This window comes from Hippopotamus amphibius, chromosome 6, assembly GCF_030028045.1.
Source record: "Hippopotamus amphibius kiboko isolate mHipAmp2 chromosome 6, mHipAmp2.hap2, whole genome shotgun sequence".
Taxonomy (NCBI): Eukaryota; Metazoa; Chordata; class Mammalia; order Artiodactyla; family Hippopotamidae; genus Hippopotamus; species Hippopotamus amphibius.
The window spans coordinates 154812884-154840637 of record NC_080191.1 but is presented as its reverse complement, the minus strand read 5'-3'; the positions used below and the strand labels follow the sequence as shown (position 1 = coordinate 154840637).

Sequence of the window (27754 nt, the reverse complement as noted above, 5' to 3'; positions counted from 1 at the left end):
ATGGGCTGTCCTGCAATATGATGACTGATAATTTCTACATTTGAACATTTTTCTTACCCAGAGGATTAATTTATTAAGAATTTTTTTGTTAAATAATACTTGAGCTGGTTGTAATTTTGTAAGGCATCATTTCTGAAATAAAAAAATGTCATTATAGCTTTGCTAAGCTCCACAAGGGCAGAGATCTGGGTCTCTTGTATTCACCATTGTTTTTTCCAGAGGCTAGAGCAGTGCCTGGTACATGGCAGGCCTTCAAATATTCATTGAGTAAATGGATGAATAGGTGATGGGTGTTGAAAGCTGATAGCCTAATAACAGAAGGAAATAAAGATGATGCTTATTATTATGTGAACTCATGCAGGCATACACACTCACTACTTTAGTTTACTATATTTATGACTTTACAGGGAAAAAGATGTAAAATTTCTGCCCTTAGGAAGATAATGCATATAAATAACGAGCATGAGAATAGCTGTAAAACACAAACAGTAAACTTAAAAGTAAGGTCTTAGTTTTTGAGGGCAAAACCTGTTTTTCTCCTCTTTTATTTCTTAAGGATCCTCTGACTTAGAAATGCCTAATATAGGCTCCGTACACAGAAGGTTCTCAAATAAGTATGCAAAGGGTAAATATTGTTTCAACACAGTTTACGTGGAATTAGAATTTAATTCATTGCAAAAGAACACTTTCTTTGCAGCATTTTTTGCCTGTTGGAATTAAGCTCTGAAGCAGGACATGTATGGGTGGGGCGGCAGCTTATTTGCCTTGGTGTTCTCAGTGCATGTCACCTGGGACAGGACTTGGTTGTGTTGCATGAGTCAGTCCTGTAAAGAAGAGTTGAGGGCACTAAGGGTGACTAACTGGGAGAAGGAGAAGTCTCTGGGAGCTGGCAAGATTGCTGTCTTTAGATACTGGAAGGCCTAGCCTGTGGCAGAAGGAGAGCCAGCTGAATATGCTATGCGGATGCTTCCAATAGGCGGATTTTTATTTATCACACATCAGCAGGGGAACAACTCTACCTTAAAACCAAAACCTGGAAGAGAAAAAAGTTACATTCCTTTTCTGGTTTTGTTTTTTCCAGGGCCTTTTTATGGGGTACCTCCTTTCCCCCTATTATTTATTCCCTTGTTTTCTCCAAGGTTCACTGTATGAGTTCCCTGATTCAGCAGGAAAACTCCAGCTTTCCATCAGCATATCTACTTTCTGGGGAATGATGATTCTCTCTGGGTCATTATGTACATAATTCAAGGCTTAGGATTCCATGGCTACTATCAGTTAAGAGCAATATATGGTTCTACTTTTGTCCATAAAAATGAGATCTAAGACCTGAGATAAAACATAAATCAATTTCAGGACTACCTAACCCTCCACAGCGTTGCTCCTGATGAGTGTCATATTGCTAAAGACTCCTCACAAATCAGTGTGAAAAGTCAGTCTCTATAGACAGTGCTGTGTGTGTTGCCCTTGCTATTATTTGTGTATTACCTTATTGTTAATATGCATGGTATCTTGAAATAAATATATTAGTTTTACCTTGATTTTTGTTTGGGTGATCCAGTTATTGGGCTATTACACATCAGTCTTTTCTCTTTTAAATTTAGACCTCGTCCTTTGTTTGGAAAATGCAAGTAATTTAAGAGAAGTGCTATGACTTAGAGAGATAGACCCAGAGCAGGAATAGAAAGTGTTCCAGCCTGAAGTCTGCTTCAGAACCCTTATATAATCTTAGGTAAATTGCCCAACTTCTTAGTATCTCATTTTTCTACCCATAAAAAAATGTGAAGAGAAATTTACTGTATTCTTCCTGTTGAAGAATGGAGATATGCTTAAAAATTCTTGGCATGTAAATATTAAATTGTCCCTGAAAAGAAATAGTGTAAAGATGACTGACTTTGCGTCACTGTCATATTGTTTTTTGTTTTTGTTTTAAATCTTTATTCATACGTTTAGCTTTCCTCACAAATAGGGCTGTGTGGGACCTGGCTTTGGGACACTCCGTGGCCGAGGTTTATAGAGTGAATCATGGTGAGGAAGCAGGAGTCACCATGGTGAACTTGTCCCAGGAGGGGGAGGGCAGGGATGGGCATGTGGTTAGTTTGAGGGATGACCCCCAAAATGCCACCAAATCAGCCACAGAAGCCCATCAGTTCAACAGTACATCACTACCTTGGTGTGGTAGAAAGGTCAGTGTTAGGATGTTTGGGTTCGTTCTGCTCAACTACTGACTGGCAACAACCCTGAACAAGTCACTTACCCTTTCTGAGCTTCAGGTTCTTTGTCTGTAAGTCTAAGGGGGTTGAGCTAGATCTATACTGTCCAAAAACAGTAGCTGCCAGCCACGTGGGGCTATTGAACACTTGAAATGTGGCTAATGCAATTGACGAGGAGCTGACATTTTAATTTAAAATTTAAACTGCATTTCACTTAAACGATTAAAAATGTAGTGTGTTTATTGAGCTATGTTGCAAATGTAAACTACACCATATTTCAAAGACAATATGAAAAAACGTAAAATACCTCATGAGTAGTTTTCTGTATTGGTTACATGTTGAAATAATATTTTGAATGTATTAGGTTAAATAAAATACCTTACTTAAAAAATTTCACCTTTTTTACTTTTTATAATGTGACTACTAGAAAAATTTGAATTAACTATAAAGCTCACTTTTTGATAGTACTTGGCTAGATTGTCTCAATCACATCTTCCAACAATAAAGCCTGCTGTTCTAGGCAGCTACTGTGGAAATTCAGCTCTGAGGGACTTTGAGCATGAATTTTAAAGTAGAGAGTATGAATTATAAGGCCACTTGGTAGCTGTGTGATTCTGGATAAGTTATTTAACCTCACTGGGCCTCAGTTCCCTTATCAGAGGAACAGAGATAAACACAGGTTTTAGTTTGATTGTTGATTATTCGTAGTGATGAAGAGAATAAGCTCTGGGGTCAGAAAAAACTTGGATTTGAATGTTAGTCCTGATACCACTGTGTATTCTTGGAACGTTTTCTAACCTCCCTGAGTCAATTTCCTCATCTGGTAGTTGCATCTCATAATGCTTATCTCACAGGACTGTTGTAAGGATTAAATGAGGCAGTGCACAGTGCCTGGGACACGGTGAGGGCTAAAGAAATAATCATTATTATTATTTTGTTCTTGTAATATTTGTTTACTTAAAGCTATTATTCAATTATTATTATTTAGCAATATTTACTATCATATAAACACATAAGACTAGCCTTTTTGGGAACAGCTTTTCATCTCTTGCCTAATTCCTGTTAGGGTTGCTTTATTTCCTTGTTATGTGTATATCTGTTTACTTTGATGCTTAAAGCAAAGAATTATAAATCAGGGAAGAAAATATTCTCATTTGTGACTTGTAACTCTAAGTATGATCTTACCTCAGAGGGTAAGAGTTTCAGTTGCATTGTCCCCACGGATGGTAGAAGCGGGATTCTTCCGTTTGTGTGTGAGGGTGAACCAAGGCAGCTGAAGTAATTTGGTTGTTCCACTCAGTCCCCTTGGCAGGGGTAGAGATGCTTAAAAGACTCTGATGACCTTGGCATTAAGGTTTCCTCTCTAGCAGATGGGGAGAAGTCACCAAAGGGATTAATAAAAATTTAACCACCTGTTGGTTTTACTTTTTACAATAGCAAATCAGCTGCATTTTCCTGGGAAGAAAAGGCAAAAGGAATAATCAGCCCTTGTGGATTCTTTTTTTAAATTTTAATTAATTAATTTATTGAGTGTGTTGGGTCTTCGTTGCTGTGTGAGGGCTTTCTCTAGTTGAGATGAGCAGGGGCTACTCTTCATTGCAATGCGCGGGCTTCTCATTTCAGTGCCTTCTTTTGTTTCGGAGCATGGGCTCTAGGCACACAGGCTTCGGTAGTTGTGGCGCACGGGCTTAGTTGATCTGCGGCATGTAGGATCTTCCCAGCCCAGGACTTGAACCTGTGTCCCCTGCATTGACAGGCGGATTCCTAACCATGGCAGCACTGGGAAAGTCCCAGCCCTTGTGGATTCTTGAGTGACCTGCTCCATGGGCTACTGGAGCATCTAGGGTCAGCGCCACACCTCAGCTGCCCAAGATCGATGCTTTGGGAGTGGATCTGGAAGCTAAGAAATCTTCCTTTGATCTGGCATTAATTGCTTTCCAAAAGCACAGGAATGCAGCATGCAGGGATGCCAGAGGCAGCCAAATCCTGGACCTGCTTCTCCCTTAACTGGGGGGAAGCTGAGGGTGTCACGCAGAATGGGTAGAGCCACCTCATTCCTTGACCAGGTTCCCCCGACCCCTTGCCCCACCTTTATTCCTGCCCCTGTCGCACATAGTTATTCCTTTACAGCTCTGCCGCCAGTGGGAACATGAGTGTGTCTGGCAGAGTGGTAAACTCCCAGGGGCCCCCTTCGCACAGCAGCTGGCGTGAATGGCGTCACCTGGGGGTGTGCTGTGCCCAGCCTGAGCAGTCCCTCCGTAGTGTAGCGGCTCTGCCTGGGGTTGGGGTGGAGTGGGTGGTTGGGAAATTGGCCCAGTACATTTTTTTCCTGGCATCTGGTACATGGTAGGTGCTCAACAAATATATATATGTATTTGAAATATTTATTTATTTATGGCTGTGTCAAGTCTTAGCTGTGGCACACGGGATCTTTTGTTGCAGCACGCAGGCTTCTCTCTAGCTGTGGCACATGGGTTCCAGAGCACATGGGCTTAGTAGTTGTGGCACATGGGCTCTCTAGTTGTGGCACGTGGGCTCAGTAGTTGTGGTGTGTGGGCTTAGTTGCCCTACGGCATGTGGGATCTTAGTTCCCTGACCAGGGTTCGAACCCGAGTCCCCTGAGTTGGAAGGTGGATTCTTAACCACTGGACCACCAGGGAAGTCCCTCAACAAATATTTTTTGAATGAATGATAGTGGTCTTCCATTTATTTTAAGTTGATTTGACCCATTTTCCTAATATGAGATCTTTTCATCTAGATAATCATCTTATTATTATGAGATTCCTGCCCCTTCCATCTAGGAAAGTGCTTCAGTTTTAAAGGATTGATGGTATTGATGTTTCTTGTGCATCTAGCAGAACTTCTAGAAAGGTGAGTTCACTGTGGAGGAGCTGGGAGTATTCAGGCTGCTTGGTGCCTCTGGGGTCTTGCCTGCTGGGGTGACTGGGCCTGCAGGGTCCATTTGGTCCATGCTACACCCACTTTTGATGCTGAGAAACAACTCAGTGATCTTCTGGCCTCATTTTCAATGTCACAGATGTGGCTCTGGAAAAGAAACTGAGCTTATATTTTCAGAATATAATACCATTGAGTTTGGGTCACAGCTGCAGCAAAATCAACCAGAAACAGATACACAATATGTAAACACAGTGGGAATGAATTAGATCCATTTTCCTAATTTGGAGTATGGGGCTGGGGGTGGGGAAAGATTGTGGGTGAATTATCTGTCTTGGATTCTTCTGATTGCTTGAATTCATACTTCAGTTAGGAGAAATTTAGCCCAGAATGCTAATGGTGCCAGGCTGGAAAAGCCTTTCTAGTTCAGGTGGATAAACAGTTACGGGCACTCACTGTGTGTCAGGCCTGGGGTGGCCAGGACTGTCGCTTCCTCCAGGTCCTTTATGGCGCACGGCCAGCCTCATATCCTAGGGGGAGAAGAAAACATATCCTCTTTATGGTTTTGAAGAAGCAGAGCTGCCCAGACCTGAGTTCACCTGATCTGCTTCTTGATTGTTAAAAAGGAACATAAAGGCATGTAGAAAACCCTTTGTTCCGGACAAAGCCTGCCTTTCAAAATCTGTTGTGCTGCTGCAGAATCCAGAGTCACATATTTGGATGTCAGAGACTGAATATGGAGTCTTCTTCTTTTGACATTCCTGCTATGAAAATCCTATCCCCTTCTCTCTGCCCAGGAACCCCAGAGAGTTGTATGTCTCTGCCTGACTAGAGAGAAGATCACTCACATGGAGATGCAAAAGAGGAAAATCCATTCATATATTTTAAAAATGCTTCCTGTAATAACAGAATTCATGTTGAGACAAGAAGCTTCACAAATCATCAGCTTCCCAGAGGACAGAAAATATTTCATGGGGAAAATGGAGAAAGACCCCGTGCCAAGTGTTAGGACACGAGAATATGATTTTCCTCCAGATTTCCCAGGCAGTTTGTGCTGTTGTCTTACATGTGACCGCTCACATCTCAGATACCTCCCTGACCGTGGAAGCATAGCAGGGCCCATACCAGGTTTGTGAAATCAAGCTGCTATAATTCTCTTCCTGAGGAGCAATTGGAAATAAATTGAGCTTATTAATGAGGAATTTGTAAGAATTGACAGGGCGTGCTGTAAAACACATTTTGGAAAAGGGGAAACAAATCTTTGCATTTGGTGCTTAGGAAGCAGTCCAGGATTGTGACATGGGGTTTCCTTTTCAGCTTTCTTTTTTTTTTTCTTTTTAACTTGGCAGGAAAGTGTGGCCCAGATATTTCAGCTTGGATGAAACAGATGGGGCGAAACACGGAGTTGCTGATCGTTTCTGCCCCATGTGGCTGCAAAGCCAGGCACCTGATTGTGTGCTCTGGGAGTCATCATGGTGTAACATGTCCTTCTAAAAGGGAGGCCAGTTTCCTTGCTGCCAAAATGACAGATGTCTGATAATTTAACTTTGCCAGTATTGGTAGATAGTCATTGGCTTCAATTTATGATTAATAACTGGCACAAGGAGAAAATTTGATTTTCTAGCCTATTTGCTCCTTTGTGGATCTTTAGGCGCTTAAAATGGGTGAGTTGATGTGTACTGCTCCCTTCATCTTTCCACATTTCCATGTGACTGTGTCAGGTTTTCTGTCAAGGAAAACAGAGAATAGGAATACTGATTTTAATATTCTGGTGAAACTTTTTCCTTTTACCGAATGGCTTAGAAACTGACTCTTTTTTTCAGAGACAAATGACAGAAGCTGAACTCCATCTACCGTGAGCAAAAAAGTGGATTTATTGACTCTCATAACAGGGAGGCGCAGCCAGGAGTGGATTAGCGTCAGGCACAGCTGGTTCAAACATCATCATCCAGGCTGCTTCCCTCTCTCTGCTTTTTGTCTGTCCTTGTCTGTTCTACAGGCAGGTTCCCTTCATGTGGTAAGCAAGATGGGTGACAGCAGCCCTAGGGCTGTACTCTCCAGCTTAGCAACCCTGAGTGAAAATAAAAGCTTTCTCTTCCATCGTCCTGACATTGCCCGCAGAGAGAAAGGGCTCATTTGCTGCGCTTGGGCCATGAGTTCATCTTTGAACTAGTCCTTGGGACCGGGGGGAAGGTACATGTGAACTGGACCGTCGGGCCAAGTGCTCATCCCTGTGGTGGAAATGGCAGGTACTAACCCCAGAAAAACTGCCTTTATGTCTGATTGGCTGTAATTCAGTCCCATGGCCAACCCTGAATCACACACCTGACCAAGGGGATGTGATGTTCTGATTGGCCAGGCCTGAGTCACCTGTGTTGCCTCTGGAGACAGAGACATAGGACAAGAACTGAGAGTGAAGGGGTGGGGCGGCCCAAGGAAATCAGGGCACTGGCAGAGGGAGAGCAGAAGTTAGCTAGCTGAAACAAAAACCGTGAAGAGACTTCAGTAAAAGCTCCCACTTACTGTTTAAACCTTTGGAGGCTGGATTTGTTTTTGATGTGACACTGTATTGAAACCTAAGGAAACAAAAGTTTACTCTGCTTACAAATCCCTTTATTTATAGAGTGTTTTTGATTTTACAGAGTTCTTCCCCCAGTCTTTATAACAACCCCATGGAGTTTGTAACTATTCCCATTCTACAGGTGAGGAAACTAAGGTACAGAGACGTTAATTAACCCCACACTACACAACTAGTAACCAGAGGAGCCAGTGCCCAAACCCAGGCTGACCCTACAGCCCTTGCGTTTTCCACTCTGCCCTATGAGAGAGAAAGACAGCTCCATGAAAGCAGTTCCAGTGTGAATCGAAGCGGGGCACAGATTCAAGAGACAGTTCGGAGGAGTTGTTAGCAGCAGACTCTGGTGACTCACTGGTGGTGGGCGGAGGTGGAGGGAAGGAGGTGACTCAGCCTCCAGCTCAGGTGACGGGTGGGGTGATGCTGCTGCCATTGATTTAGACAGAGCTCACAGGCCGAGGTGACCCCAGCTCCTCAGGTACATCCCCCCTTCCCACTTCAGTTCTTGAGCCATTCCTGATGGCACCCAAGAGAGGACCACCCCCCTTTCCCGTGTGCCCTCCCCTGTCTGGTGGGGCTTCTTCTTATAGGCCTGGGGTCCAGTGGTCTGGTTGGATTTGGTTTTTATGGTGGTCTAGTAGTCTGGCCTTTATGTCTTCCGCCAGAGTTCTCTAGGACTCAGGCTCCATTGCTGCCAAAGGGGCCCTGAGAGTGAATCCTGGTGCTTGGGTGGCCTGAGTTGCAGCACATAATAAGCTACCTCAGTTTCCCCTCCTTAGCTGTAGCACTCCAGTGCTGCTTGAGGACCTGTCCAGTAGCTGGGCCTTGGTGTCCTACTCAACTTTTGCAATCCCCTTCTGTCTGATTTTCTGGCATGTTGATTAGAGCCATACCTCACGTGGACAAATATCTCTCAGCGATGATCTATCATCCTGACTCCTGAATATTGGCTACAGTCTGGATGTCCCGCGCTGAAACAAGTGAGCGAGTGATCTGTGACAATACGGTCCTCTGGTCAAATCCATTTGGGAAATGCCCTATGACTATGTCCAACATCAGGAAATGAAAAAAGCACCCAGCATATTGCCCCAGTTAGCTTTGTTTCAATGTAATAATGACGATAAAGCCCTTAGCCCAGTGTCTGGCTAATAGCATGGGCTGAAAGAATGTTAATTCTTGTTCTTCTTAACCTCTTAGCTTATATCCTATAACACGAACTCCTTTCTGGGGTCTTCCTACTTGTACAGACTTAAGAAATCATTTGTAGTCATTTGCTTAATTCCTGTCTTCCTACAAGCCCCACGAGCATGGGACCATACGTATCGTTCCCCTCTGTCTCCCCCCACCCCCTCCCCCGCCTGTCACAGGATGGAGCACAGCACTGGAGAAAAACAGGAACCGACTGAACAGTATTAATACTGTCCTTTAAATCAATATTCTCCAAATTTGGTTAACCAGGAAACCCTTTCACCATGCAAGAGCATTTATCATCACACAAAACAAGTATTCCTTCAAATATGTTTTGAAAAACGCTGGTCTACAGGTTAAAATTCAAGTGCCTTATGGGGTCCAGAGATGGCTGTGGTTTGGTCTCACACCACTCCCGGTCCATGCTTTCTCATTTTTTGTTCTTGCTGTTCCCTCCCTGCTCCCCATCCTTTATCTGTCCAGCTTGTATTCATCTCCCAAGACTTTACCCTGCCGTGACCCTCACCAAATCAGACTGAAAGCATCTGCCCTCTTGTCTTGCATCACCCTTTAGACTACCAGCTCCTCAAAGACAAGGACACATCATACTCATCCTTGTCCTCAAGTCATAGCACAATGCCTGCAATGCAGTATACAGCTTAAGAATGGTTGGTGAATAAACAACTAATTTTCTTTCACAATGAAAATTTCATCTCAAGGATGGCATTACATAAAATTACCAAATGAGTTATATCTTTGGGTCTTAAATCTGTGATAACACACTGAGCCAAGGGATGTACAGAATAAACCCATCAATGAATGGAAAGTGAAAAGAACAAACCTGAGCTAACCCTCATGTCGTGCATCATTAATCTACACGTGGGCAGGATGAGGCAGGCACCCTCCCCAGCACAGACGCTTTTAGGATTAATGAGGCTGGACTTATAAGAGTGACTATAACTCAGGTTAGATGAAAATGAGTTGTTCAAGAGCTGAGAATGTCACAACCATGACTCTGGAGTTATCTCCAGTGGGTCAGGATACAACTCTATCCTAGGCTTATGAATAGGAGCATGTGATTGGAGAATGGCTCAATGGACTTAATTTGACACAATAGTAATGCCGTGAGCTGTTTTGCACACAGCTGGGCAAAGTTTCAAAGGCTTTTCAGCGACATTGTTTTTGGATAAAAGGCTATTAATTAGTTGATTTTATTATTGCATCACTAACCCTGACTTGTCCCTTGCATACATACCAGATTCATACATCCAGCTTCCTAACACACCCACCAACTTAGATGTTCCTGCACAGATAATTGTGGAATTGGATTGTAACTCTATATGAGACACCGGGGTCCAAAGGCAAACCCCACAGGATTCCTGCTGGCAAAAGCTCACAGTCTAACTGGGGAGGAAGACAGGTAAACAAATATACAATGCTGTGTAACAAGTGGATAATTAAAGGTTGGAAAGAGGTGCTCCCAGAGAAAGGAAGAAGAGGTGCCTGATACTACTTTGGGGTCAGGGCAAGGGAACGTTTTTGAGAGGGCAATTCCAAGCTGAATCTAGGAGTCTGCTTGACAGACCAGGTGGACAGTTCTGGCAGAGGGAGCTGGACAGCTCCAAGTGCACAGCCCTCCAGTTTGGCCTGCACAAAATCAATTGCATCTTTTCCCCCTGGCATAGACCAGACATGATATGGGCTCAGCAATCAAGAATCATCCAGTGGGACTTCCTAGGTGGCAGAGTGGTTAAGAATCCACCTGCCAATGCAGGGGACACGGGTTTGAGCCCTGCTCCAGAAAGATCCCACATGCCGCGGAGCAACTAAGCCCGTGCACCACAACTATTGAGCCTGTGCTCTAGAGCCCGTGAGCCACAACTCTTGAGCCCGTGTGCCACAGCTACTGAAGCCCATGTGCCTAGAGCCCATGCTCCACAACAAGAGAAGCCACCGCAATGAGGAGCCCACGTACCACAATGAAGAGTGGCTCCCCCGCTCACCACAACTAGAGAAAGCCCGTGTGCAGCAATGAAGACCCAACACAGCCAATAAATAAAATAAATTAAATTAAAAAAAAAAAGTCATCCAGTAACATTCCATAAGCAGTTCCTTGAGCACCTCCTGTGTCACAGGGCCTATTCCAGGTCTTCCAGTATAACAGTGAGCATAAGAGGGGAGGTCCCTGCCTCCCAGGGGTTTTGATTCTAATGAGGAAACAGATAAGAAGCAAATGGCAGAAAACATGTGTTTTGTGATCCTGGGGACTCAAAAATGGTCAGAAGCTCTCGAAAGAGTTTAGGGATCTTCAGCGTTACCAGTGCCTAAGATTTACCTTTGTTTTCTAGAATACTGACCTATTAGATCTGAGTTTCCTGGAGGACAGTCTGTAGCTTTTATAAGTTCATGGATACATAGGAAGCTGGTAATGTTGGTTACCTCTGGAGCAAGGGCCTGGGTGACAGTGTGACAGAAACAGGAAGAAGACCCCTCGCTGTAAAGTAGTGAACCATGGTTACACATTACCTATTACAAAATAAATGTGGAAATTAAAAAAAATCTCCATGTATGATCCAGATGTAGCCAGGGTTAGTGAATTAAAAACAAAATAGTGTGAAACAAGTAATTAAGATTTTCTATTATAAATAAGACATGCTAGAATAGATTTGAGCATTAGGAGGGTATTAACCTTAAACAAAGCAACTTTCTAGTGATGGCTCAGAGAAGTCAGACCATAAAGGGTTAACAAGACAGAAAAATGGGGAGTGGAGGCCAAAGACTGTAAGCTGTTTTCAGGGGGAACCCTGATCCCTCTACTCACTACCTGATTAACTGTGGGACTTGGGAAAGTTTCTGAGCGCCCTGGATCCCGTATTGTAAGGCAAGAATAATATTTGCTGCCGTAGAGGGTGGTTGGGAAAATCACATGAAACGAAGACTGAAAACACACATGCGTGCACGTGCACACAGCACTCAGCATAGTGTGAGCAGACAGGGTAGATCCGGACATTTTGCTTGGGAGAGCAGAAGGCTGAAATTGTAAAAGTGCAGATAGATCAAGATCCTACAGAAGACAGCAGGGGAGGGGAGCAGAAGCACCAGCTGAAAGTGTTTCTTGGAAAGCAGGAGGACCCCTTTCCTCTGGTGGGGAGAGGAAGGAAGGAGAGGCTGGACGGGTATAGAGGTGATGTGGCAACAGAGACACTTTGGGAGGGAGGAGGGAAGCTGAAGGAGACGAGTAAGAACGCTTAACTCCTTTTCTCTACAAAGAAAGGCAAGGTGGGAATTGCATAATAGGTTTCAAGTGCCAACAACATTTGGTGCACAAAAGCTACATAAAAAAAATATTTATTTGGTTGCACCGGGTCTTAGTTGCGGCAGGCAGGCTCCTCAGCTGTGGCACGTGAACTCTTAGTTGCGGCACACATGTGGGATCTAGTTCCCTGACCAGGGATTGAACCTGGGCCCCCTGTATTGGGAGCACAGAGTTCTATCCACTGTGCCACCAGGGAAGCCCCCACATTTTTGGTTAAAATACATTGGTGCTAGTCATCATATCTAGATAAAAATATAGGCAGCCTCCCTTCTATATCACCTCCCTGCTTCTCTCTCTCTCTCTCTCTTTTTTAACTGCATTTCCTCTGGCACAGATTAACTTCAAGGGTCATTTATTCACTCAAGCCTTTTATTTTGAGCCTGCTGGGTGGCAGGCTCCAGACCAGGGAGGTCATCACGCTGAGTGTGGTACAGGGCAGTGGGGTGGGGAGGGATGGGGAAGAAAAGCAGTTTGCCTCTTCTTGCGCATGGTGTGTGAGCTTAGAAACTCAGGGAAGCCTGGGTGTTTTCAGTGCAGGAATTGTGTGGGTTTCTCTCTGCATGGGTGTGTTGACGCCTGCTTATTCCCCCAAATGAGCTGGCTGAGATGGGACTATGAGTCTACTTGAGTAGACATGTCCCACTTGGCCCAGGAAAGATGCTGGCACACTGTATCAAAGAGTCCAGGAAAGAATATGTTGAGTCAAGCTTAAAAAAAATTCCTGATGATGGGTGATGCCTTAGAGGGCTGGGACGGGGAGGGAGGGAATATGGGGATAAGTGTATTAATACAGCTGATTGACGGTGGTGTACCTCAAAAAGCTGGTACAAGAGTATAAAGCAATTATATTCCAATAAAGAGCCTAAAAAAAAAAATTCCTGAAACATAATTGTCCACTTTCTTAACAAGGAGAACAGTAGTGTTCAGTCCTTTCAGACCCAATGTCCCCTTCGTAGCAAACACTTTACTATTCTGAAATGAGATTTATAGATGATATAACCTATCTACATATGTTTAAAAAATATAATGCCCAAACTATGTTATATAGAAGAAATTAAAGTTCCCATTGAGTATGTAATTCCCCATGCGAATTCTTAGGCATGGTCACATCAGTGGTACAATGAAGTACACATGCTGACATTCATAGGAATAGTCACCTTGGATGTGACAGCTGAAAACATAGGCTGATTTGAGTTTTATTATATTGGTAACTCAGATACCACGCGCAGCTTTGCTGATGGTGATATACGTTTCCAAAATGGTGAAGAACTTTTGATGAAGTTCTGAACAAAACAAATACACGTTTCTCTCAGTTTCACAGTAGATGCATTTTGGAAAAGTCAGTGAATATTGAAAAATGCAAAAGCCACTCAAACACAAGATATTTTGTGTTCGTATGTAGAACAGTGTTTGGTTTTAGCTCAGATCATTATTGTTTTTCCTTTTAAAAAGAATTTTATTGAGATATAATTGACACATAGCTCAGATCATCATTAACAGACTTTTCATCTACATGACTGTCCAGCAGGAACGTGGAAACTTCCATGGCGCTCAGGGCAATTCTTTGTTTTATGGGACTTCCCTGCAAACTGCAGGACATCTGCCACATCTGACTGTCCACACCAATCATGGTGACAACCAAGAAACACCCCACAGGTTTCCAAAATGTCCACCAGGGGGTGGCACCATCCCCTTTGAGAATCACTGCTGTGTAATATGTGACTATAATTGAACTCTACACTAAGAGAAGCTCAGTAAATGCTTGTTGGATAGAATGACTAAGAATCTTGCAGACCCTCACAACCATCATTTTGAACTTTAAGTCACCATAGAGAGGCCGTAGGAATAAATGGAAGATCTAGACAGGGAGAAGCAAATGTTTTAATCTTTCAAGCCTGTCCCAACTGGTTGGAAGTGGCTGCCTTTAACGCCATACACAGAATAATTTCTGAGGTAGTGTCCAGATTGTTTAGTCATTCAGGGACTATTTACCAAGTGTCTGTGCTAGGCATCGTTCTAGGAGCTGGTGGTACAGTAATGAATAAAACAGATTCAGACCCTCATGGAGCTAAATTTTTGAGCTCAGGGGGAGACGGCCATTAAAGGTGTCTACAGTGGGATCAGGAGCCCACTAGCCACAACATACCTGAACAAGGAGAGTGATCTGAATCTCTCCTAACCCAGGAATTCTCTGGAATTTAAAGAAAGTTAAGTGTCTCATATAAGTGCATTTTCCTATACTTTGTCATCTTCTCCTCGGAAAGAGAAACAGAAAACAAAAGAAAGCAAACAACTTTCAGTTAATTGAGAATTCTTGTTAGCAGAGTTATTCTGTCATTTTAAAGGATGCATTAGAATTAATGACCACATATCATTTGATAAGAAATGAGGGCTTGGTCAAATCAGAAACAAGAATTTATTTAAAAGTAAGAAAGACAGCCAGACCTATCAAAACGTATGAACATCCTGTCTCTATGAAGACCTGACCACCAACATTCCTGGGCAAACCCTGAAAATAAGACACACGTCCCAGGCCACTGAGTGAGAAGGCAGACTGTTCGTAAAAGCTGAGGTTTGAGTATGATCTCTTCTGGAGCCCTGGACCTGCCCCTTCTTGCTATGGCTTTGTGATTTGGGTCTCTGTGTCCTCACCTGCAGAATGAGTGAATACCTACCTTCTTGGGTTATGTGACTGAGGGAAATAATGTTCCCAAGGCACTGAGCACGACAGCCAGCTCAGGGTCGCTCAGGGTGCCTAAGTTATTATTACTTGTCTAGGAGAAGTGAGGTGAGGGCAGGAGGTTGGGTTCTCTTTTTCCTAGGTGAGCACTGTCACTGAGCAGCTGAGGTGGGGTGTTCTTGCATTATTGTAACTCCAGGAGAGGAGATAACTTTCCCTTGCAAACTAACTTATGGTTTCATATACCTTATTGGATCTTTTTTTTTTTTTTAATTAGTTAATTTTTTTGGCTGTGTGAGTCTTTATTGCTGCATAGGGGCTTTCTCTAGTTGTGGTGAGAGGGGACTATTCTTCCTTGTGGTGCATGGGCTTCTCATTGTGGTAGCTTCTCTTGTTGCAGAGCATGGGCTCTAGGCGCACGGGCTTCAGTAGTTGTGGCATGTGAGCCCTAGAGCGCCCAGGCTTCAGTAGCTGTGGTGTGTGGGCTCAGTAGTTGTGGCATGCAGGCTCTAGGGTGAATGGTCTTCAGTAGTTGTGGCGTACGGGCTCTAGAGCGCAGGCTCAGTAATTGTGGTGCATGGGCTTAGTTGTGCCACGGCATGTGGGATCTTCCCACACCAGGGCTTGAACCCATGTACCCTGCATCGACAGGCAGATTCTTAACCACTGTGCCACCAGGGAAATCCACTTTATTGGATCTTGAAGGTGGAAAGTACATTAAACATCTGTTCCAACCCCCACATTGCACAGGGGAATAAGTTGAGTTCCAGAGAGGTCTTGTGATCTGGGACTAGAAACAGTATATAGGATCCCAAGAGCAGGCCTCCAAGATGTATTAAACCCATAACATGACCCAGGGTTTTCCAATATATGAATGTAAGACCACCTGTATTAGGATCACATGAGGAGCTTTTCAAAATGCAGGTTCCTGGATCCTATACCCCACCTATTTGATCAGAATCTCTAAAGATGGGGCCTGGGAATCCATATTGCATAGGTCACACTTGAAATCAAGTACCACTCAAGTAGTGATCTGTTACCTTGACTTACATTATTATAAAATAGGTCTGTGCCCAGTGCCACCTGGTGAAGATTTGGTCACAGTGGATTTCAAACAGGACCATAAATCAAGGGCTCTTGAACTATCTAACAATTTCAGCTGTTGTTTCTATTAGTTTCTGCTTCAGTTATCCAGTGAGCTTTTTCTATGCCAGGTGGGCCCAGTTCTGTGGCTCTTGTGAGGTTGTGTAATTCAGTGTAGCTCTCTGCTCTTAAAAATGCCCAAGAAATGAACTAATGCATGTAAAGCCTTAGAACCATGCCTGGCTCATAGTAAGTACTCAATAAATGTTAGTATTATCACTCATCAGAGCAGGAAGAACATCTGCAGAGAGGTGACACTGGTTTCTCTGATATGAGCCTAGATCATATAGGGTTAGTGTCCATTTGATTAGCAAAGATGTCTGGAGTTAGTCATTATGATAAAGGGAAAGGAAGATACCACCTAAGACTCTGTAAATGTGTAGCACAGATCCTACTCCCTTATTGTTTATTTTTCCTGTAAAGAGAATGTACGGTCAGATAATACTCTACTTTTGACAGTTTAAATTGCTGCTTGCACCAGCAAAAACTACTCATATCAGGATGATTGTTCAGTTAGTGGTTTATTTATTCTCCCACAAATACGTAGACACACACAAAGAACATATACTGTTGTATACTTTTTAGGTTGTTGTGATTTGTACATCTCCAAATTTGAAGAGAGACATAGTTCTCACGAACGTGGAGAATTTCAGCTACCGAGGAATTCTTAGCTTTAATAGATAGATGTAATTGAGAGCATATGAAAATGAGTGAGGAACTGGTTTCTCCAGCCTGGTGAAAGAGAAAGATGGCTCTTTTTCCCCTTGAGTAAAGCATCTGTTCAGTGTGAAAGAAAATGACTGTGGAGCCAAGAATCCATGGTGCCAGCATTTTGCAGTAACATCCCCTTTCATCTTCAGATCTCACAACAGTTTATGGGCACTAATTAAGTTTCATCATACTCACAGCTCACACTGAATTTTATTTTCTTTCTTTTTACTAAGGAAAACCAGGGCAGGGAATGTATAAAGTGTTACTTGATGTTAAAAAACTGAGATTTGAACCCAGTACCCAAAGCCTCTGGCCCAGAGAGGGATAGGGCCCAAATGGTGGGCTTGATGGTTGACTCATGGCTTTTTTGGCGTAGGAAGTATCTCCAGCAGCTCTGAGAGGAAAGAGTAAGCTAGGGATTCAGGGAGGGTCTGAGGGACCAACGGTGAGGACCAGAGATGCTGATGTACAGGGAAGGTCCATGCACCTGCTGTCTCTTACCACCACACTCCTTCTGGCTTAGCTTGTGTGTTCTTGAATAGATGCATTGCGATTGCAATTCATACCAACTACTCTGGGTTCTTCTTGAGAGGTAGACTGTGAACCTTGAGTGGAGTGTGTGTGGCGGGCACTTTCTGTAAGGATGAGAGGGGAGTGGTCTGCTGTTGGAGGACAGAGAGGCCAGTCAGTTAGTGAGTGAAGGGGTACCAGGAAGAAAATCAAAGGGTAATGGTTTGTTACTCCTTCCCGCTTACCATCGTGACCATATGTAAAAAGGAAGCAAAAACCAAGCACAGGCTGGGCCTGAGGTCAGTCTCAGATGTCCAGTTGTGCTAGCTACTTTTAAGACATACCAGGCCCAGACTTGTCCAGGACCCAAAATAAATCTGTCTGGACCTATGAGAACTTTTGAATTGGGACTAAAAGTAATTTAAAATAACTCACTTTCTGTGTTCATACCCTCTGAAGATGAATTTTTAGAGAGTCTGTGTATTTTCACTTAGGTGGGACTAGCATCGTAAAATGGGAAGCCCCTGTAAAGGCAAGTGCAAATTCAAGTAGGGGGTCTCAGGGGCTCAAAAAGTACCATGTTTCTAAGGTTGAATCAACATAAAAATAGCAGAGAATCACTCACTTCTCTAAAGGGAGTTACATACCAAATTGCAGGGGAATTTATTAGCACATCTAAATCTGAAAAAGAAAATTTATTATATATTTATAAGGCTGTTACAAGTAGGAGGCAGAAGGAAAAAATTCTAGTTGCTATCAGTTTTTATTCCAAATTGCATCAGTTCATTAAAAACAAATAATTAACAAAGGAACTCGTCCATAACACTGATAGAAAATGAATACAAATCAGAAGTATATAAATATGTTTTGTCATTAAGTGATGTTAATACAGCTGCAGGTAACAGTTAATAAATATGGCTGTGTATATGTGATGTTTACAGATGAGATTATGCTTACGTTCTTGCTAACACCAATGTTTTGGGAAATGTTAAGATAATATTACCTTTACTAAAAAACATGCAGCAAAAGTAGCCCACCTGGCATCCCGTCATCATTTCGGTAAGCTACAATATAATACTAATTTACGTCCATGATTTTACGGGTATTAGAAGGTCCCCCAAATGTCTTTCAGTTTTATCAAAGAAAGATAAAGTATCATTTGGTATTTTTTTTTTAACTTTGCTATAGTTTTAATGGTGTGTTATTTTATGACCCTTTGAGTCTTGAAAATTTGAGAAATCACGTATGGTATAGAAACGAATTCTCTTAATCAGAACATGCAATTAACCAGAAAAATCCATCCTCTAAGCTTGCACTCTTAACAATTTGTGAAAAAGGAAATGTGACCGAGGCAAAACATTTCCTCTTTTTGTAAACCTTGAACTGAGTATGTCCTTCACCAATTATGCAGGGTCCCTTGGGCCTCAGAACTTTCCACAAGCGTTTAGGTCTCTATGGCGATGCACCAGCTGCTGAAGCAGAGCCCAGGTGGTAAGGCGGTGTCGGGCATTGTGCAGCCATGGGCAGAAGGTTGGGCTGCGGAAAACCACGCAGGGCCTTGAGCCTTTTGTACGGACCGCTCCGCCTTGCCAAGAATCTGCAGAGCCACCTGACAGGCCTGCCCTAACCTCCCACCTCTCCAGGAGAGCGGGCGCCGCACGCCACCAGGGGGCAGCTCGGGAGGCACAGGTGCTTCTGATGGCTCCCCTAGGACCCCACTTCCATTGATGGTTAAACTTCACCCTTCTGGCGCCCTCAGAGGTTATGACTCAGGTGAAAGGAGTCCATTTTGCCCAGCCCCCTGGTCTCATGCAGCCGTTCAGCATCCCCGTTCAAATTACACTCCAAGGCGGCCAGAGACGCCAGGGGAGGTAAGTCACCACCAGAATCTCTCAGGTTTCACAGGCATCTCGCTGAACAAGTGGGTAGAAGAAGAGTGGCCGTAAGGAGTTTGGGGGTTGAGTTTGGTCTTCATCCTCTGAGGATGTCCACTTGTCATGCCTCCCAGGGGACCCTGGAGGCTTCCCCAGCAGTGCTCCTATCGGGGTTGCATCCTTTCTTGTTGGCTTCCTCCTCTAGGTTGCAAGTTTTTGGAGTCTCGGGATCTTTTTAAACTCCTGCCTGGCTCCCCAGCAGTAGAACATGGCCCAGGAAATAGTTGGTGCTCAACAAATGTCTGCTGGTTAAATGAAATTACGACCAGCATTCGTCCCATTGGTGAAATCTGCTTGGGTCTTGGAGTCACAGCCTGGGTTCAAACCCGGCGCCATCACTTAAATAGCTGTATGACTGTGGGCAAGCCACTTGGCCTCTCTTTGCCCCATCCCCTTGTCTGCTGATGGGGATAGTAATGGTCTCTGCATGCCTTAGCCTACTCTCTATGAACTACTTTCTATACTAACCCATTCTACATTTTAGCTGTTGTTTTTAACCACCCACCTCTGCTGTTTAAGGGGGAAGTGAGACAGGTTATCTTGAGGCCTTCTTTTCTCCCCCAGGGGAATGCAAAGCAGGGGGGCTGTACTTCTGCCTGCCCCCAGGTGTGGGGCAGTGGGGCACTGAGAAGTGCGCACCAACGTGGAGAGAAGAGCCATGCCTGAGGGTGTTTGAGAAATGAGATATTAAAACTTGCCAGCTTACTCCTGGGAGGGTACATTTCACAGCTAAGTTCGCTGTCTGGAAACCTGGATGGTTTGGCAGCGGCTCAGGCGGAGCTGGGAGCTGAGAAAGTGGAAACAGTGAAGATGGTTATGGTCATCACATCGCCCACTCTCATTGTTCTTTACACTCCTGGGTGTTTGGGAGAGAGCATGCAGGAGAGTGAGAGAGAGGGGTTTGGACGGGGTCGGGGCTGGAGGAGGAAGGAACAAGCAGAAGAGACAGAGGCAGAAACATTTCTCTCCTAGAAATGAACTAATGCTTTTGTGAGAAGACAACGAGAATGAATCATTGTATGGCAGAAGATCAAATGACAAACCTGCAAGGGAACACGTTTTAATGCCCCATTTATGACATAATTAATTAGCCATAGGAGCAGTTGTGTTCTCCCCAAAGCAACACAGGATCCCATTTTCACTTCTGACATGCACAGTTGGATCACCCATCTTGCCTTTTGCTGAACTTCACGAACCATGTTGACTTTCCTCAACTTCTTTTGCTGTTTCAAAAGTTGTTAAAAAATGGAAAGGTAAAAATACCCAAATCTCTGCAACACAAACAAATTGCAGGGAAATATTAATTTAATATACCCAGTGCTTAGAAATTACATACACATGTGAAATGAGTGTCAGATGAATTATGAAGCTTTGATAAACATGTTCAAGCTCTTTGAAACTGAGGGAGTTTGCCTCGGGCTAAGCCAGAAGGCACCTGTAGCAACTGTGGTAGTCAGGGCTGGTGGGCAAGTCAGTTTTGTCTGCAAGGGAGCAGCAGGAAGGGGTGGGTTCTACCCTGACTATGAATAAAATGCCTCCAGGTAACACATTGGTTAGAAGTGAAAATTATCGCTGGCAAAAAGGAATGAAAATGCTATTCACTCATCTCACTGGCTGGAGACCAAAATTAGATCACTCTTAAGCACTTTGAGGTCCTTGGATAAAAGGTGTTGTAAATACCACAAACTTAATTACAGGGCTGTTTATGGCCTCAGAAAACTGGAAACAACCTAATATTCAACAATAAGGAAATGGTTAAGGAAATTATGATATATCCAATTGATGGAATATCATGTAGCCAACAGAAAGGTTACAAAAAATTGCTACCAACATGGGAAAGTGGTTATTAAGTGAAAAAGACAAGCTTAAAAAAACCACAAAACTATATCCAGTATTGATCTCATTCTATTTAAAACAATATAGATGAGGGGAATAACCCAAGTGAACAATAATTATCTCTAAGTGGTAGAACTGTAGATGATTTTTATTCTCTTCTCTAGACGTACCCATATTTTCAAAGTTTCATAAAATGAGCATACAAAATCAGTTCATTACTTTTACAGATCCTTTGACATTTGTTGAGGCTTTCTTTTTGGCTCAGTTTGTGATTAGGTCTCATAAATATTTCATACATGTTTGAGAAGAATATATATTTTGTAGGGGATGATATTCTATCTTTATTATTTAGAAAAAAGCTTGTTAATTGCTTTGCTCAAATCTTTTTCCTTACTGATTCGTCTGGTTAAGCTATCAGTTGCTGGGGGAGTATGTAAAACATACCAGTCTGACAGTGGATTTTGTCTTTTTCTTCCTATTGTTCTGTCAATGAGGCAATGCTATCAGGTGCATTATATTGTCATATCTTCCAGGTGAATTGAACCTTTAATCAATGTTCATTACCTTCTTTACTTCTAATAAAGCTTTTTAACCTTAAAGTTCATATCAGCTTGCTTTTCTTTAGGCTTTGCCTAACAAATTTCAACCTTCCTGTGAATCTGTGTGTTTTAGATGTAAAAACATGTTCAAATCCAGTCAGACAATCCTCATCTTAGATTTATTGTAATTACTGGTGTATTTAGATTTATTTTATCATGTTTTTGTGCTTTCTGTCTTACCTTTTTCATGAGTTTTTCTTTTTCCTCTTTTTCCTTGCCTTTTTTTTTTTTCAGTTGATTTTTTTCTCCCTTCCATTCTTTCTCTCTCTACTGGTTTGGATGTTATATCACCTATTTGCACTCTTTTGGTGAATACTCCAGAAATTTTAGCATGTAGACTTGAACTTACCAAAGTGAAATCAATGTCTTTATCATTTCCTCAAAAAATATTAGTAATTTAGAACCCAGTAACACTGTCACCTCCTTTGAGATATGTGCTCTTATAATGTATTTGTCTTTTGACCCCACAGGACAACATCGTCACCATCATCACCATCATTTTAATTAAAAAAAATTAAAATTTAAATATTTAACTTATTGAAATTTTTTAAATTATTGATGTTTTATAAGGTTAATATCTTTACTTACCTATTTACCCCTGTAATTGCTCTTCATTTTTTACTAAATCTCAGCTCTTCCATCTGGATTGTTTTCCCTTTGTCTGAACTCAATACGTGACCTTTTTCTTTAGTGAGGGTCTGTTGATGGCAAACTCAACTTTGTGTGTATCCGAAATGCCTTTATTTCATACTTATTCTTGAGAGATTTTTGCGGGGTATAGACTTCTGTTTTCTCTCAGCATGTTGACAGTATTCCTGTCTTCTGGCTTCTGTTCTTTTCATAGAGAAGTAAGCACTCAGCCTAATTGTCATTCCTTTGAAGTTAATCTGTTTCTCTGGCTGCTTTTAAGAATTTCTCTTGTCTTGGTGTCTGTGCAATATCTCTGTGATGTATGTAGGTGGGGGTTTCATTTTATTTTATCCCACTTGGCTTCTGGAATCTGTGGACTGGGTCTTCATCATTTCTGTAATTTTATTGTCTTTTAAAAATATTGCCTGGCCTTTTTCTCTTCTTTTTCTGGAATTCTGAATAGACTTTATGTTAGACTCTTTCTATTGATCTTCCATGCTTCTAAACCTTTCTTCAGTATTTTCCATTACAGAAATTTCTCTATGTTAGCTATTTTGCAGACCCATCTATTTACTAATTATCTTTTCTGATGTATCTAGTCTACTGTTAAATCTGTCCATTGATTTCTTATTGAAGTATAATTGATTTACAATGTTTTAGGTGTACAGCAAAGTGATTCACTTATGTGTGTGTATATATATATAAAATATGTTATATATATTCTTTTTCAAATTCTTTTCCATTATAGGGTATTACAAGATAGAGAATATAATTCCCTGTGCTATATAGTAGGTCCTCGTCCATTGAGTTTTTCTGTCAATTATTTTATTTTTCATTTCTAGAAGTTCTATTTGGTTCTTTTTTTAAAAAATATTTATTTATTTATTTAGGCTGCCCAGGTCTTCATTGTGGCACAGGGGATCTTTTTAATTGCAGCATGTGGGCCTCTTAGTTGAGGCATGAGGGATCTAGTTCCTGACCAGGGATCAAACGCAGGCCCCCTGCATTGGGAGCACAGAGTCTTACCCACTGGGCCATCGGGGAAGTCCTTGGTTCTTTTTAATATCGGCTTGGTCATGTTTTAGAGTCTTCTGCTCTTTCTGATATCCAATCCCTCCTTTATTTCTTCAAACATATTGTATATATATTTTTATATATTGTCCAATATCTGAAGTTTTTTTTTTTTTTTGGATCTGATCCTGTTGTCTATTTTTTCTCACTCCAAGGCCCCTATTGTGTGTTTTATGACTTTGGAATAAGAATACTTACTCCTTGAAACTTTATAGGATTCCTTCGAGGCGTAGGGTTGGAAGTGAGTTCCTCCAGAGAAGTTATGTATTTGCTCCTGCCAGCTGTCAGAGAGCACTAACTTGAGACAAGATTAAATGAAATTCTTAGCTTGAGGTTTTTGGATTTCCCAGCTAGTGTGAATTCTGGCTATAAACTCTCTTGAGGATCACCTTAAGGTTATGAAATTTCAGGGGAGATTGTAGTTTTCCTCCTCTACCCAGTGTCTAGGTTTGAGTAAGGCATTTTCCTTGCAATCTTCTAGGGAGTTGTGTGTGGGAGGTGGCTACTTCCAAACCTTACACTGAGGTCTTATGGGTCCCAGCTCTAGTTGAGAGCATTAACTCCCACACCTTGGGTAGGCCCTGGGCATTCTCTCCTGTCCCTGTGTCCTCCCCCCAAACTGAGACTGAAGCTCAAGGTCACCAAGTTCTGCAAAGGTCCTCAAATGCCTTAAAATTTACTCCAGTCCAATTTCCCCTCTGGGTTCCTACTTTCACATAGTTTTTGTTCTTTGAGTATTTCAAACTCTTTTTTTTTTTTTTTTTTCACTTTAAAAAGAAATTAGTTAATTTTTTGGCTGTGTTCTGTCTTAGTTTGGGCATGAGGGATCTTTCACTGTGGCATGCAGGCTGTTGTGGCAGGTGGGCTTCTCTCTAGTTGTGGCACTTGGGCTCAGTAGTTGCGGAGCACGGGCTTAGTTGCCCCTTGGCATGTGGGATCTTAGTTCACCCACCAGGGATCGAACTGGCATCCCCTGCATTGCAAGACAAATTCTCAACCACTGGACCACCAGGGAAGTCCCCAAACTCTTTTTCTAAGCTTTGATCAGAATTTTTGTTGTTTAAAGTGGGTGTCTCGTCCATTTTGGTGGAGAAGTAGAAGACTGTTATTATTACAACAATAAAAATATAGCTATGGATTCATTTTTAGCAATTATTATAATTATATTATCTTTCCCTCCAAATGTGAAATAACTTCTTCACAAGGGGTGTATGAGGTTGTCAACGTTTCATAAGGCCTTGAAACAAAGTGGACAGAAATATTAGAAAGACAGAATATAGTCTATTATACTACCAGGTCTGTCTTATTCCTAAATGAGATCAGAATCAGGTTATGCCAGTTTTGTACATCATACAGTTGTAATTGGGAATGTTAAGTCAATATGTCAGAAATGGCAGAGAGGCCTCCTAATAAGCCTCTTCGTGCATGGATTCCATGGATATCTGACAGTAAACCTCCAGATACTTTACAATGCAAAGCAACTAAAAGCTCAGTTTCAGAACACGATGGAAATGCTGGGTGTGGGGTATTGGGAACCTCCAAAATAACCAAGCCTTCCTTTAGGGCTAAAACTCTTTTCTTAATCAAGCTATCATATTTGTTGAGAAAATATAAAATATACTGGCTCAAATTTCTTTTTTTTTTTTTTTAATTAATTTGTTCATTTTTGGCTGTGTTGGGTCTTGGTTGCTGCACGCGGGCTTTCTCTCGTTGCAGCGAGGCGGGGGCTACTCTTCGTTGTGGTCCTTAGGCTTCTCATTCCGGTGGCTTCTCTTGTTGTTGAGCACGGACTCTAGGTGCGTGGCCTTCAGTAGTTGCAGCGTGTGGGCTCAGTGGTTGTGGCTCTCAGGCTCTAGAGCACAGGCTCAGTAGTTGTGGCGTAGCATGTGGGATATTCTTGGACCAGGGATCAAACCCATGTCCCCTGCATTGGCAGGCGGATTCTTCCCTGCGCCACCAGGGAAGTCCCAGCTCAAATTTCATTAAATTTTTTTCCCCCTGCCCATTCTCTGAGGATGGCATGATAGAGGATTGGTAAAATATCAAAGGAGACTGAAAATCCCCAAACTAGGCCCTTGATTCCCAAAGTAGTATAACAGCGGAGCTCTGCCCTCTCCTGAGAGCAGTGCTTCTAGAGCGGGCTCCGGGAATACTGTGGATCATCTCTTTGGAGTCTGAAGACACTGCCTGGGAGGAAGGGAACTAGGGAGAGAAAGGGGGAAGGATGGAAGATAAACTATAAAATACGCTTTTGGAGGAAAACAACTAGCGATTCCCTTGACAGGGTTTTTGCTCAGCTTCAAAATTTGGGAAGCGTGTTACATAGCTTGATGGGCTGTGAGTTTCTACCATTAAGGCTACATTTGTTGGGCTTACGATTTCATTAAGTTTCTTTAAATGGAAGTACCTCTGGGACACAAATACCTACTGAGCAGGGAAGAGCAAATCAGTGACAGTGACCATAGGAAGTGGTGGGACTGTGGCAGATTGGAGAAGACACCCCTGTGCACAGGGGCAGCCTCTGCTCAGCTTGGCCAGCTGTTTGTAGGCAGGAATGTGGACCTTGTAGAAGTCAGCGTTTTGGGGGGAAGTTTCATGATTTTAAAAGTGTTAGCAACGAATCCCTCAATTTGAAAAAAAAAAAAAAAAAAGCACAAAAAACCTCCCACACAGAAAAGGCCAAACAACACACATCTGTGGGCTAGATGCTGTCCATGGGTCACCAGTTGGTGACCTTTGTGTTGAATTTTGTCCAGCGGATGCCCCCTTCTGAAAGAATTTATCACCTCCTTTGCTAGAGCAGAGTGGAGAGAGGGAGAGAAGCGATGTAGGGCCACTCGTGCAGAGCTGTGTGAAGACGAAGGAGGGGTGGGCAAGGTGAGAAGCCGGCAGTGAGGCCCTCACTGTGCTGACTGGACTGGGCGCCGGGCCAGAAAGCCCTGTGGTGGATGTGCTGCCTTCCCAACAGCTGGATGTGAAAGAACAAGTCAGATCCTACTTCAGGACGCTGTAAATCCAAATGTGAGCTTGTGGAGTCATTCTTTCCATGCGGAATTCATAAAAGAATGTAAAACATATTTTCAGGGGGAATATGCAATATCCCTGAGAGGTACGTTCATCACACTACTCACATACGATGAATGAGAGCTACTTATAGGTAATTCTTTCCCAATCATTGATTAAGCAGATCTCTAAAGACTTCACCCAGGCAACATTCCTTAGTCTTGTTACATGAAAAAAAAAATTTTATAATACATCATTTTAGGTTGTTATGATGGACTTTTAACCAAGCTCTGAATATAAGATCTCATTGTGTTGCATCAGGCTTGCTCACAGCCCTCAGGTGGGCAGCAAAGGGGATCATCCCTTTAGCCCCCCATGGGTTGGTAAATGTTTCCACTTTTTTTTTTCAACATTTGTCCAAAAAAAACCTTTATGACTGAAATATGACAAATGGCACATATTTGTTTATTTATTTTTGGCTGTGCTGGGTCTTAGTTGCAGCACACAAGATCGTCATTGTGGCTTGTGGGATCTTTAGTTGCAGCATGCAGACTTCTTAGTTGTGGCACACGGGCTCTTAATTGTGGCATGTGGGGTCTTTAGTCGTGGCAAGCGAACTCTTAGTTGTGGCATACAGGATCTAGTTCCCTGACCAGGGATCGAACCCTGGCCCCCTGCATTGGGAGCGCAGAGTCTTACCCACTGGTCCACCAGGGAGGTCCCAAACAGCACATGTTTAAAGTGTACCATTTGATAAGTTTTGACATTCGTGTATACCAGTGAAACCAGCACACCATCAAGAGAAGAAACATATCTATTACCTATTACCACAAAAGTTTCCTTGTGCCCTTTTGCATCCTCCTCCCACCCCCAGGTTCCTGCTAATCTGCCTTCTGTCACTGAAGATAAGTTTGCATTCTCTAGAATTTTGTAGGAATGGAATCATAGTGTGGCCCCTTTTGTTTGGCTTTTTTCCCTCAGCATAATTATTTTGAGGTTCATCATGAGTACTCTGTTTATCACTTCTCTTGCTGAGAATTACTCCATTGTATGAATGTAAGAGTTTACACTTGATAAAAATTTGGGTTGTTTTCAGTTTGGGGCTCCTTACAAATGGGGTGCCATGAACATCTGTGTACAAATCTTTGTATGATCATATGCTTCCATTTTGGTTGGTAAATAAATACCTAGGAATGGAACGCCTGGGTCATATAGTCCCATATATGTTTAACTTTTTTAGGAAATACCAACTGTTTTCCAAGCTGGTTATACCGTTTTATATTCCCATCAGCAGTGTAAGGAGAGTTCCATTTCCTTCACATCATCTCCAACACTTGGCATTGTCGGTCTTTTTGGTTAAACCCATTCTAGTGGGGGTGTTGTGGTATCTCGGTATGGTTTTTTTTTTTTTCTTTTAAAGCTCCCCATTGGAATATAACTGCTCCACACTGCT

General features: G+C 42.6%; 1 protein-coding gene across 1 annotated transcript in view; it reads left to right on the top strand.

The window, feature by feature from the left end:
• The window catches only part of KCNMB3 (potassium calcium-activated channel subfamily M regulatory beta subunit 3), a 90551-nt gene that overhangs the window by 41236 nt on the left and 21561 nt on the right, over positions 1 to 27754 (top strand). Inside the window, 5 exon segments of the mRNA XM_057738270.1 lie at positions 4969 to 5081; positions 6455 to 6769; positions 6929 to 7122; positions 7748 to 7807; positions 10127 to 10288. Of these exon segments, the coding sequence (XP_057594253.1) occupies positions 10209 to 10288 (80 nt within the window). The 5' untranslated portion in view covers positions 4969 to 5081; positions 6455 to 6769; positions 6929 to 7122; positions 7748 to 7807; positions 10127 to 10208.